The sequence below is a fragment of the Trichomycterus rosablanca genome, chromosome 19 (genome assembly GCF_030014385.1).
Source record: "Trichomycterus rosablanca isolate fTriRos1 chromosome 19, fTriRos1.hap1, whole genome shotgun sequence".
NCBI classification, from domain to species: Eukaryota; Metazoa; Chordata; class Actinopteri; order Siluriformes; family Trichomycteridae; genus Trichomycterus; species Trichomycterus rosablanca.
The window spans coordinates 21,332,191-21,345,488 of record NC_086006.1 but is presented as its reverse complement, the minus strand read 5'-3'; the positions used below and the strand labels follow the sequence as shown (position 1 = coordinate 21,345,488).

At 38.9% G+C, this 13,298-nt stretch overlaps 1 protein-coding gene across 1 annotated transcript in view; it reads right to left on the bottom strand.

Annotated features, from left to right (window-relative positions):
- Window positions 1-5,553, bottom strand: part of esyt1a (extended synaptotagmin-like protein 1a) — a 30,430-nt gene extending 24,877 nt beyond the window's left edge. Inside the window, exons 1-2 of the mRNA XM_063015436.1 lie at window positions 5,234-5,553; window positions 839-880 (exon numbers count right to left, since the gene is read on the bottom strand). Coding sequence (XP_062871506.1) covers window positions 839-880; window positions 5,234-5,530 — 339 coding nt within the window. The 5' untranslated portion in view covers window positions 5,531-5,553. The remainder of the gene's footprint in view (window positions 1-838; window positions 881-5,233) is intronic.
- Between the last annotated feature and the right edge of the window lie 7,745 nt (window positions 5,554-13,298).

Sequence of the window (13,298 nt, the reverse complement as noted above, 5' to 3'; positions counted from 1 at the left end):
GTGGTCAGAGCTCCATATTAACCTTGTAAAACCATGTTTTTATGGACCTCCCTTCCTGCACAGGAACACAGTCATGCTAGAGTAGCAAAGAGCCTTCCCCAAACTTTTTAACATCCAATTACCAGCCACTTTAACCAGTTTTAAGAGGGACCCAAACACCTGCCTATTTATTTTTGCATTAAACCACTTCCACATGACTGCTGATCTCCTTGAACTGTCATGTACAAGTTTCTCGAGTTTCAAATTCTAACAAACGCTAAATCCTGAGGTGTGACATATTCATAATGTAAGAAACAAATGGTGTGCTGTTACGGGATATGGGTTGACATTGGGTGTATTTTGGAAAGGTCATGTGGCTGAGAAACATTAGAGAAGTCTTTGATTAGCTTGTGCAAGGCTACAATCACTGCTTTGTTCCAGGGTTTTTTTTTATTCTTTTAGCAGAACTATGTCTTATTTAATCTGTTCTGGCCTGCCTACTGATGAAGAGCCTTGACTCAATTACTGTGATGTATGGCTATTCATTTTTCCCTTTTTGACCCAATCTAGCCGTATCCAACTGCAACTTTGATTCACAATCAACCTTTTCTACTCGACCAGCTAAAGGCCTGCTCGACCATTGTCCCTTCCCCCAATCATGTGTTTCTGTAGGCGTCCAGCCAGTCTATAACACAGCTGCAATTTGAACGGATCTTAGTGGTAGACCACAGCGATAGTTGTGGATGTACAACAAGCACATACAATATAATTGTAAGTTCTATTGTCCATTTACATACATTTGGCCACTTGGTGAATTCTAGCTTCATCAAGGTGTACGTAAACACGTATGATAACATACCTTATTCAGCCATTCAACTTTCTCCACATCTGGGAAGTCAACCTGCACAAAGGGACAAGCACAGTCTTATGATAAACATGTCGAGTCAATGACTCATACAGAATTAAAAGGAAGAGCTATATAGATCAGGGGCAAATAGTGATCTAAACGTTCTGCAGAAAAGCAAAAAAAGCCATCCAGCTACATCTGGATGACTTTTGTTGGTCACAAAATCATAATTACAATCTACAAAATGTAACATGTAAAATGCAACTTTCCCAGAACATTTCCTATGATAAGATATCTAAGTGGAAACAAATACTTATTAGGGTGGGACTAGACTTGAGCATAAAGTGTATGAGTAAGACTATGCTTCCTAAAGACGGTGCTCAATAAAATAAACGCAGTTAAAATGTGTCCCAAATCGCACACTACTTTGTGCACTGCGAATACTTCCATCAGCCACAACATTAAAAAAACTCAGCTCAGACCTGCCAGATGCATGAAATAAAGATCACAAAAAAATGTTTTGCAAATCATAAATGTTATTTTGTCATACAGTGATTAAGGAAATTATTTACAGAGGGGGCCAGAACGTGAAACGTTAGAAACCACTGATTTATATAATCAGATTTTTTATTGTTTGTTTGCTTTATCAGGATTTTAACATCATGTTTTACACTCCTTGGTTACCTTCATGACAGAAATAGTAGTTACTTATTACACAAGTTTCATCAGTTCACAAGGTTATATCAAACACAGTCATGGACAATTTTGTATCTCCAATTCACCTCACTTGCATGTCTTTGGACTGTGGGAGGAAACCGGAGCATCCGGAGGAAACCCATGCAAACTCCACACAGAAAGGACCCGGACCGCCCCACCTGGGGATCAAACCCAGGACCTTATTGCTGTGAGGCGACAGTGCTACCCACTTAACCACCGTGCCGCCCTAATCTGATTATTTAGGACAGTGGCTATTTCTGGCTATTTATATATAAGTTAGATTGGGTTAGGGTTAGGGTTAACCCTAGAAAAACAGTGTATATTTTCTACTTTCAGCTTGAAAATTATGAAACTGTGAAACACACTTTTAAGATTCAAATCCAAAATTTAAATATTCAAATATTCAATATTCAAATTAGGGTCCCCAGAAACATGTGAGCCAGGTAATGAGCAGTTAGTCGGCCTGCTAGATGCCTGCTATATCTGCTAATGATACAAATCAATCCAGGTTATGAAGGCCTATTTTAAATGGTAGGTTGCTATTTAGCCATCTTTGTAAAAATTATTTATGCCTAAAATATGATGCATGAATTTCACCCTTAAAATGCCCCATGATAACATCAACCATTTAGTACCAAACCACATACTGCGCTGAACAATTTCAAATTAACCCACCACCAATGGCGTCATAACACTTAGTAACTGTATGTAGTTCATCGTATGCCAACTTTTAGCATTAGTACAGTTTTACTGTTAATCCAAGTAATATATAATTGTACAGGCATGTATTTATTTAAGTAGCCAAACCTTTTAGTAATACAGCATAATAGCTATAAACATTAGCATACTTTAGCAACTTTATACAAAATTACAAACTTTTCTTAGTAACACAGACTGGGACGTTCTTAAAATATTAATGTTTTAAGTAATAGTTTTCAAATGCTTCATAATTGACCATATCTGTGATTTTTGTAGATTTGACAAATAATAAAAAGCTAGCAACCAGCCATCATTAATATTACAATAGCATTAGCATAGCAGCCTGGTAAAAAGCTACATTTTACAGTCCTTCTTATTATAATATTTTGTTTGTCAGATGTAATTGGCTTAACCTCTCTAAAGTTATTTTTGTCTGGCAACTTTTGTAGGTACCTGGTAAAACTAAAAAAACCTTCACTGTAATTATGTGTTTCCTGCAGCTCTTCTCGGCCTGCATGTGTCATGCATGGGGCCAGGTCACAAGTACAATGGAAAACTGAATATAAATTACTTGAATAAATCTTCTTTCAAAACAAGAAACTTATTATTTTATTCAAAGCATTCATTATTAGACATAACAAAACAGATTAAACAGAACTTTACGATGTCATTATTGAATCAGATATTTTACTAATCATGGCTAATTGCTGGCATTTCTTTGAAGTACAAACAGTACAGGATAAATGACTAGTGTTAAAAACATTAGGCACTGAGGCAGACATGATTCACCCATGCTTTTCTTCAGAACATTCCAGTCCCAAACTTTCCCCCAACTTTTTTTCTTGGTGTAATTTTTATGCACCACTGGTTCAAGCCTTAGAGAACACATGTCCAAAAATAGCCAGAATCTGGCAGGGCCATGGAATGTAACGGCGTTACGTGGTTTGGGGGAGGAGAGGAGGACTATAAACAGGAAGGACATAAGGACTACAGCAGCAGGACCGAACCAAATCACTCCTGAGCATGTGGGATGGGAAAGGCTTGAAAGAATTTTTCTAATGAGTGAGGGAAAAGATTAAATCTTATTAAAGTGTTTACCAGAAGTGGCAGAAATACATAAATTCTTTGTTAAAGTAAAAGTACAAAAACAAAAAATAGCATCAAATTTAGCATAAAAAGTATTAAACTAATAAATAACAGGATCTATAACTCAATTCTCATTGTAAAATAAATAAAAATTTGGTCAATTAAATTGGCACAAATTCCATTTTACATTGTTCTTTGTGGGTAGGAGAGTCACACATCTAACAGAGTAAATGCCAAACAGCAACACTGGTCCTGTGAATCTAGGTTTGATCCCTGCATGTGGTCACTTTTTGTCAAGAATTTTACATGTTCATCCCCTGTCTGGGTCTCTGTTACTGTACTTTGATATCCTCCCACATCCCAAACGCATGCAGAAGGTGGACTGACTGCTGCACTTGTCTGTAGATATTAAGTTACTAAGTTATGGGAGTGTGTGGTGTCCTGCAATGGACAAATACAGAAGGAAGTGCACAGGAGGCAATTTGTGAAGTGTCAGCAATTATTCACTGTTCTCCAACTGTATGTCCACCAGCGTGGCTGAATCAGTTTTAATGCTTGCATGTCTGCTGCTTTAAATATGTAACTTTGTGAGCTGCTGAACAACCAGTAAAAGCAACTAAATTCACTATCCAGTCCAAAACAATGCATTCTATGTCACCTCAATGAAATTCATATGAAGTAAAGTGAATCTTTAGTCAAATGCTTAATTTTGCTAGAGCAGGTTTCCCTATCCTTATAAAATGAAAACAAAGAAACAGAATTATGAAGATGGTTCAGGAATCAATCATTTGGAACTAGAAAGGTTATGCAGGAGAAATTAAAGGTTTATATATTTTTTATAAAGGCATTCTTGTTTCTTAAAAAAAAAACTGCAATGGCAAGCAGGGCTACTTTTCTAGACTGTTTCAGCAGTCACAAACAGACTTATGCAAACATCTGGACACATCTGGTCAAATTTCTTGTTGGGGTTGATGTAAGTGAAAATAAGTTGATACATCCTTTGCACAGAACACACCAAAATACAGCATTTTAGTGCTATTCATTGGGTGAACTGAAAAAATAAAACTTATCCACTTTTGCCTACAACACATTTTATGTTTTGTTTCTAATATGATAATCTCAGCAATGCAGTTGCAATTGTGCATTTGTCTGCTTACAGTAGATCACCTTCAAACATTTTCACAAGTTATGGTTGTTCCTGATAACCTCTTGCACAGTGAACACTGGCTCTGTACTAACCTAAATAAACATGTATATTTATGTCCATTCATTGTTAAACTGTTTGTTTTTGGCGTTGGCTTTTCTCATTTTACAGAGAGAAAATGAGTTTGGCAACAGACCCAGTTACTACTGTAGCTACGTAAGGGTTCTGGACTGAAGTGGTTTCAAAGAAAAAATACTTGATGTACTTGGGTGGCTTAGTCATATCTGTGGAAAACATCTGTGTGGCAGGAATGAAACTGCTGTACAGCACCAAAACTAACATGGAAGGTATTTTGTAAAGAGGATTGGGCAAAAATGTTTCAATGTGTGGTGGTAAACTCATTTCAGTCTATTCAAAAAGACCACCAACTACAACAGCTGTCAACCAACTCATTGAACTACTCATAATATAATATTTTCTTATAGCTGCAGTTCTTTTTCTTGTTAAACAGGCACAAACTCCAGCCTATGACAATCATTTATATGGTAAATAAATGTTGGGTGCTTGGATAGTGAAGAGGTGAATACTGTACTTTTTAAAGCACTGAATATATTATATGTTTACAAGCAGCAGTCCATCTAAACAGTAGCAGAAAGAATATAAGGCTGGCAAAGCCAGAAGCCCCAGGGTGCAGGAAGGCGGTTTGTTCACAGATGTTTACACACATCTGTATGACATTATAATTAAGAAGAGATCCTTACCCAAGCTGGTAGTTCCTTTTTGCTCTTGTATACCCGTGTAGTTGTGTAGTGTTTCTCATTCTCCAGTAAATACATGGCACTGTTCAGGCGACTCCTCTTGTCGTCCCGGTGTTGTTTCCATGCCATATACACAGCGAGGCCGAACAGAACCAAAGTAAGATTGAATCCGAAATAACCAGCCAGGTAAACAGGCAGCAGAGCCCCGAGACACTTCCCGAAAGAAAGCAGCACCGACACGACGTGATTCGCGGCTGGATCAGCAGGAGCCGGCGGCTCCTCCGCATCTTCTCCCCGCATCGCCACGTCCAGCCCCGGCTCTGCTCCGATACCTTTCTTCCTGCTGGGTTGCGAGATTAGAAATGAAGGAAAGCCTTGCTTCCGACCATTTGCGCTTAAAACCAGATATCTGTTCACGGTGGTGTTGGGAGACTGTGCAGAGCTACGTGGCTGCTCTGTTTAACACACCGCTGTTTAGAAACCAAGTAACAGCTTGAGAGAGAGAAAAGCGCGCAGGCGTGTCAGGGCGGATCTCAGCACAACGGTTTCAGGTTCAAAACACTCCTCTGATTTTCCACCTTCTCGTCTACAGTGCTTTAAAAAGTGTTCAGCCTTCCTACAAAGATTGTCCCAACCTGGATCAGGTAAACATAATTAACCCTTTGATGCACAACCTGGGTCAAAAGTGACCCAACTGAGTTTTTATTTTCTATATCTTTGCAATAAATTAATTTTGTCATTCAAGCTTCCATGAATTCCTCAATTAACTTGTTTTTGATCATCACAAATCCTTATTTCAGTTTTATATTTTTTACATTTTTAATAAAAATCATTTTTGTATCACTACCCTTCTAATGCACAACATGGGTCATGTATTTACTATGGAATTTCACAGGAACTACTGACATTTGTAAGTGTTTGTAGTCAAAAACATATTTACTGATCTTTTGAAAGACAACCAAAGATTAGGCTCTTGAATCTCGAATATGTCCAATACTATTTGCTTGCTAGCTGTTTACATATTCTAGTATAGATAGCTTTTATTAGCTAAGACAGTAAATACATGAATAACTGACTAATGTGCATATGAAAATATTCTTGAATGGATGAATATGGGTCATTTTCCACCCATGTTGTGCATTAGAAGGGGTTTGCTTAGCTTGTGCATCAAAGGGTTAATAGTTTTAGCTCATAATAACACAGTGGACGCAAAGCATGGCATAGTAGGGCATCACATGTTTACCCATTTGCTCAAACTGGGGGCAGTTTGGAGCAACCAGTACATCTTTACATGTATGGGCAATGAGAGTACTCAGAAGAAACCCACACAGATACCAGGAGGACATACCAAACTTCTTACAGATAATGACCAGTGACCTTGGCAAAGTTTATTAAATATACCAGGCTTTCCTAAATTTATAGTAAAAAATAAACCTTTCCGTTGAAATACAGTCCATTAAGGACAGTGGGTAATGCTGATGGACTGTTTGACTTTCCAGTTTATGAGGATGGTGTTGCTATGGTGAGTACTATTAGAAGTGCTTGTTAGACTTCTTAATCTTTTATTCATTTATTGTCCGTTTTACCACTGCTTTATCCTGCTCAGAGTCGTGGTTGGTCTGAAACATTGGGCAAGGAAGGCATAAAAACAGCTCAGAGAGGAAGCCTTTGGACTTGTAGGGGGGAAACCGAAGCTCCTGGAGGAAATGCACAAGGACACGGATAAAACTCCACACAAAGGACAATTGCCAGGCAAAGGAATGAAACCCAGACACTTATTGCTGAGACTACAGCTCTAGGGCATCACATACTTACCCATTTGCTCAAACTTGGGGGCAATCTGGAGCAACCAGTTCATTTTTACATTTTTAGGCAGTGGAAATACCCAGAAGAAACCAAACTTCTAACAGATAATAACCAGTGACTTGGTTCAAACCCCGTTCCTCAGGAACTATGTTCTGGCCCTTTTCTCTTTTGCAAGTTAGTTGGGATGAAGTGGTGAACATCAATGACTACAAATGGACACAACATGAATCCTAATGCAATCATATACAATATATGTCCAACAGTTTGTAGACACTCGACCATGAGCTTGTAGGATATCCCAGTCCTCACTATGGACTTTATCACAGACTGAATAAACAAAACTCCATCTTTTGTTGTAGTTCTACTTTTAGTTCAATTAAATTTTTTGTATGTATGATTTGTGTAAATCCTTCAGGCCACCCAAAGAAGATGGGGGTTCCTGCTGAGTTTGATTTCTCTCAAGGTTTCTTCCTGTATTTTTGAGGGAGTTTTTCCTTGCCACTGTCGCCCTCGGCTTTCTTAACAGGGGTTTTTGGTCTGTTGGTCCTGGATTCTATAAAGTTGCTTTGATACAATGTCGATTGTAAAAAGTGCTATACAAATACAATTGAATCCAAACTCATGGGAATTAATATGGAGTTGCCCAACTTTCTAATTTCTTTATATCTACGTTTTTAGTTCCACTCTATACCAATGGTTTTTAAATTAGCTTAGGTCAGGTCTACTGAGTTTCTCCACTCAGCAATAGAGGTGCAGAATCAATTTAGAGATTTTTTTGTGGATGTAATATTTTGAAAAGTGCCGTCTGTCCCTGTCCGTGAGCTTCAACTTGTCGCCAGTTACACTTCAAGGCCTGCATCTAAAAGTTTGGTAAATCTTCTGGGAAATATCATGCAGGCAGAGTAATACAGGGTAAACATGCATTACTCAAAACTGAAAACTGAAAAACACTATCTAGTCTGCTATAAAATGGAACAAACAACTCCTGATCCTCCCATTAGAATCGTAGCAACAGTGTTTACATAATGCAGTCTTGTGATGAGCTGCTCTGTCAGTGCTTTTACAGTTTAAATACAATGTGTGTGATGAGTACATGTAGCCTGAGGATCTGTTTAAAGTGAAAACTGCACAACAGAATGATGACATTAAAAATGAAGGTTTCAGTCCTCTTTACAATTATAATTATACCAAAGAAAAACTATGCCAAGTATATTGTGCCAGAGAACCAAAATGTACAGTGTATCACGAAAGTGAGTACACCCCTCACATTTCTGCAAATATTTCATTATATCTTTTCATGGGACAACACTATAGACATGAAACTTGGATATAACTTAGTAGTCAGTGTACAGCTTGTATAGCAGTGTAGATTTACTGTCTTCTGAAAATAACTCAACACACAGCCATTAATGTCTAAATAGCTGGCAACATAAGTGAGTACACCCCACAGTGAACATGTCCAAATTGTGCCCAAATGTGTCGTTGTCCCTCCCTGGTGTCATGTGTCAAGGTCCCAGGTGTAAATGGGGAGCAGGGCTGTTAAATTTGGTGTTTTGGGTACAATTCTCTCATACTGGCCACTGGATATTCAACATGGCACCTCATGGCAAAGAACTCTCTGAGGATGTGAGAAATAGAATTGTTGCTCTCCACAAAGATGGCCTGGGCTATAAGAAGATTGCTAACACCCTGAAACTGAGCTACAGCATGGTGGCCAAGGTCATACAGCGGTTTTCCAGGACAGGTTCCACTCGGAACAGGCTTCGCCAGGGTCGACCAAAGAAGTTGAGTCCACGTGTTCGGCGTCATATCCAGAGGTTGGCTTTAAAAAATAGACACATGAGTGCTGCCAGCATTGCTGCAGAGGTTGAAGACGTGGGAGGTCAGCCTGTCAGTGCTCAGACCATACACCGCATACTGCATCAACTCGGTCTGCATGGTCGTCATCCCAGAAGGAAGCTGACGCACAAGAAAGCCCGCAAACAGTTTGCTGAAGACAAGCAGTCCAAGAACATGGATTACTGGAATGCCCTGTGGTCTGACGAGACCAAGATAAACTTGTTTGGCTCAGATGGTGTCCAGCATGTGTGGCGGCGCCCTGGTGAGAAGTACCAAGACAACTGTATCTTGCCTACAGTCAAGCATGGTGGTGGTAGCATCATGGTCTTGGGCTGCATGAGTGTTGCTGGCACTGGGGAGCTGCAGTTCATTGAGGGAAACATGAATTCCAACATGTACTGTGACATTCTGAAACAGAGCATGATCCCCTCCCTTCGAAAACTGGGCCTCATGGCAGTTTTCCAACAGGATAACGACCCCAAACACAACCTCCAAGATGACAACTGCCTTGCTGAGGAAGCTGAAGGTAAAGGTGATGGACTAAACCCAATTGAGCACCTGTGGCGCATCCTCAAGTGGAAGGTGGAGGAGTTTAAGGTGTCTAACATCCACCAGCTCCGTGATGTCATCACGGAGGAGTGGAAGAGGATTCCAGTAGCAACCTGTGCAGCTCTGGTGAATTCCATGCCCAGGAGGGTTAAGGCAGTGATAATAATGGTGGTCACACAAAATATTGACACTTTAGGCACAATTTGGACATGTTCACTGTGGGGTGTACTCACTTATGTTGCCAGCTATTTAGACATTAATGGCTGTGTGTTGAGTTATTTTCAGAAGACAGTAAATCTACACTGCTATACAAGTTGTACACTGACTACTCTTAGTTATATCCAAGTTTCATGTCTATAGTGTTGTCCCATGAAAAGATATAATGAAATATTTGCAGAAATGTGAGGGGTGTACTCACTTTCGTGATACACTGTACATTCATTAACTAATTCACTTAGTCATTGTCAGTTTCACCACCACTTTATCCTGGCCAGGGTTGCTGTGGTTTTCATTTATTTGGAGTCAGGAAACACACACATACTCATACTTCAGGCAAATTTAGTACCCCCAACTGGCCTGACAGCATTGGACTTGCAGAAGGAAACCAGAGCATACAGAGGAAACCCACACAAACACACAAGGCCCTTCCTAACACATGTTTACTGCATCAAATGTGATTGTCTGATCTAGACGGATAAAGCAAGCTAATAAAGTGTCATTTAGCTGTGTAATTTTTGTTATAAAATGTGTAAAATATGTCCCTAAATATAATATAAAATGGGAAACTGACAAAAATAACGAGTAACTGTGTCTCAAAGAAGACCCCCCCCACACACACACACAAACACAAGAAAGAGGTAACACATCCAAGCATATTACATTTACATGATTAGGCAAACGCTTCTATCCAATGCAAGCAACTGAGAGTTGGGGTCTGCTAAGGGTACTAACAGTAGCGACTAGGCGGTCATGGGGCTTAAACCAGCTACTTCTGATCAGCACCTTAAACACTGAGGTAAAACAGCGCCATATTGATTCAATTTCAAATGTCAAGCTGTTGTAATGCGTGATTATTTTTAATGCCTTATTTTAACAAATCATTGGAAAGGGTGATTGGGTGGCACAACACTAGGCTAAGCTCAGGGAAGATTCCACTGCAACAGCGACTCCTGCTGTCTGGTACAAGTAGTGGAATTGAAAATTATGTCGGTGTGACGCAATAAGACGTACCTTGCTTGGCAGCAGGGATGGACTGGCCATCGGGAGGGTCGGGAGTTTTCCCGGTGGGCCGCTCTGTATGTGGGCCGCTGAGAGAGTGAAAAATAAATTCTGTTTTAAATATTCCTGAATAATAATCCTGAAGCGTGCATTGGCCCACCACAGTATCCTCGCTGCATGTCCATTGGCCAATCATAGAAATGTCCCTCCCCCAGGATAAACCGTAATCACAACCACCAGTACAAAAACTATGAATGAGTGCGAGATGGAGAAAGGGTCGAAAAAGTGTAAAGGAGGTGCAGAAAAAGCCCGTGATGGAAAAAAAAAGAAGCTGCAAGCAGAAGCAGAAAAGTGCAGGAAACTGGACAACCTGTTTGGCAGTGAGGAACTACAGCATATCCAAAGAGCAGAAAAGGAAAAGTTCAGAGCCTCTGCTTCGTTAGTAACGCCGTTTAAGAAGAGACTGTGGGCCCATCTCAAATGTCGCCTATGCCCTACTTAGGGTACTTCCTAACAGTACAAACCATTTCTTTTAGCAGTCACTGAATGATTAATAAGTAGTTATCTAAGCTACTGTTGGATATCAGGAGCTTTAAACCAGCCGTTTTAAGGACGATTTTTGTAAAATATCATGTCCAACATAGTGCACTACATAGGGCGGTGGATATAATTTGAGATGGTACCATTAGTCTCTGCTGTTCAGAAAAAGTAAACACTATCTTGTCCTCTGTAATACAGAAAGGAAAATGCAGCTGTTCAGGACATTTTTAGTGATTATGTTCATAGCTCACATGGTTAATTTCCCTTGTCAACATATAAAGTATTTATTTCTTTGCTCATCGGAGCAATGCACTAATTTGGAACAAACGTGAATCACGTGTGAATAAAAGTGCGAAAAAAGCATATTTACCAGTGTTAAAGGTTTAATGAAAGAAAGGTTTAATTTTATTTCTTGCGGTTTAATGAGACAGGATGGGGAAATCCAATAGAACCATTTAAGAAATTGTAAATTTTAGATGTGATAGATGGATAGAACTATTAATCCCAAAGGAAAGTGTTGGAAATATATATATTTGTTTGTAGTTATTTTTTTATTATTTTAATTTTTATTATAGTGAGTTATTAACTTAAGTGGTAAGATAGATGAAAACTATTAATATCAATCATCTAACATTTGATTAGGGGGTGATATGTGTGGCGCAATGTGCTTGTAGTGGGCTGGTCAAGAAAAAAGTCCAGGGCTGAATTTTATTCCCAGTCCAGCCCTGCTTGGCAGTGACGTCGCTGGTGTAATTTTCTTGCTTAAAAAAATAATGTAAGTTTTTGAACGTCAAACAGCGTCCAAAAACGATCTCCGGAAAAGAAAGTTCACATTAAAATTTTTTTGACATGACCATATGTATGAAATATAAAAATACCTATATCTTTATTATGGCTTATTAAGCTAATGAAAAATTATTGAAATATTTATTTCGAATTTTATATATTTTTTAATTGTGTGGCTGAGCTATTAACAAATGTATTGTTTACATTTAATGTGAAAATTATTGTGAAACAAATGCACATTAATGCAGATGCTAAAATGAAGTTTATATTGAATTTTATCAGATTTGTTTTGATTCGTCAGAACAAAGTTTCTCTCTGAAGCCTTTGAACTCTTGATCTTGTAACACTTCAAGCTTAAGAACTTGAAGCAGATGCTTTTTAGCCAGCACAGCATACACTAAATACAGTTTGCTGAGCGTGTCATTATAAAGTGCACTTAAACCAGCTGCAATTCTTGACAGCCATAATGCTACCTAGACAACAAGTTTGTTAAACATACCAGGCTTTCCTAAATGTAGTTTAAATAAACCTTTCTGTCCATTAAGCACAGTGGGTAATGCTGACAATGTTTGATTTTCCAGTTTATGAGGATGGTGTTGCTATGGTGAGTACTATTAGAAGTGCTCGTTAGGCATCTTAATCTTTTTATTTGTCCGTTTTACCACCGCTTTATCCTAGTCAGTCATGGTGGGTCCAATCCAGTGGGCAAGGACTGCATGAAAACAGCTCAGAGGTCACCAGTTCATCACAGGGCAATTCCTAGTAGCTTAAATTGGCCTGACTTCATGCCTTTGGATTTGAACTCTAGCCACTGCACCACAGTGCTATTCAGTCAGCTATTTTTTAACCACATCCAAGGTGCAATTCCAGCATGATTGTGAAGTAAAGCAGTTATTACAAATATTGGCTAATATTCCCACATCAAGTGTACAAAGTAAAATTAAAACTACAAATCCCAGCAGGTCACAGTACCCGTTTTCAAACCCTTCTTCCACTATAGCTCGACCATGACTATTTGAATTTCACCATCACTGGAAGTTAGTACTTCTCAAAATGCAACTGGAAATATTCTGTGCTCCAGGATTCATGCTACCAATGTCAACATGTTTTGAAAGGTTGTGGGAAATTTTTTGCTAATCATGACCTTACAATAAAGTGTCACAAGTAACCAGATCTGCACATGAGGCATAATGACACTAATCTGAGGAATGATTTTAAACTTGCTAAATTGCTACAGGCATCTTATCTTGCTTATTTTAAGATAGGAAATTTAATTACTATTGTAACCAGTTAAGAGCTCATAGTTAATTGATAAAGCAACCAAACACCA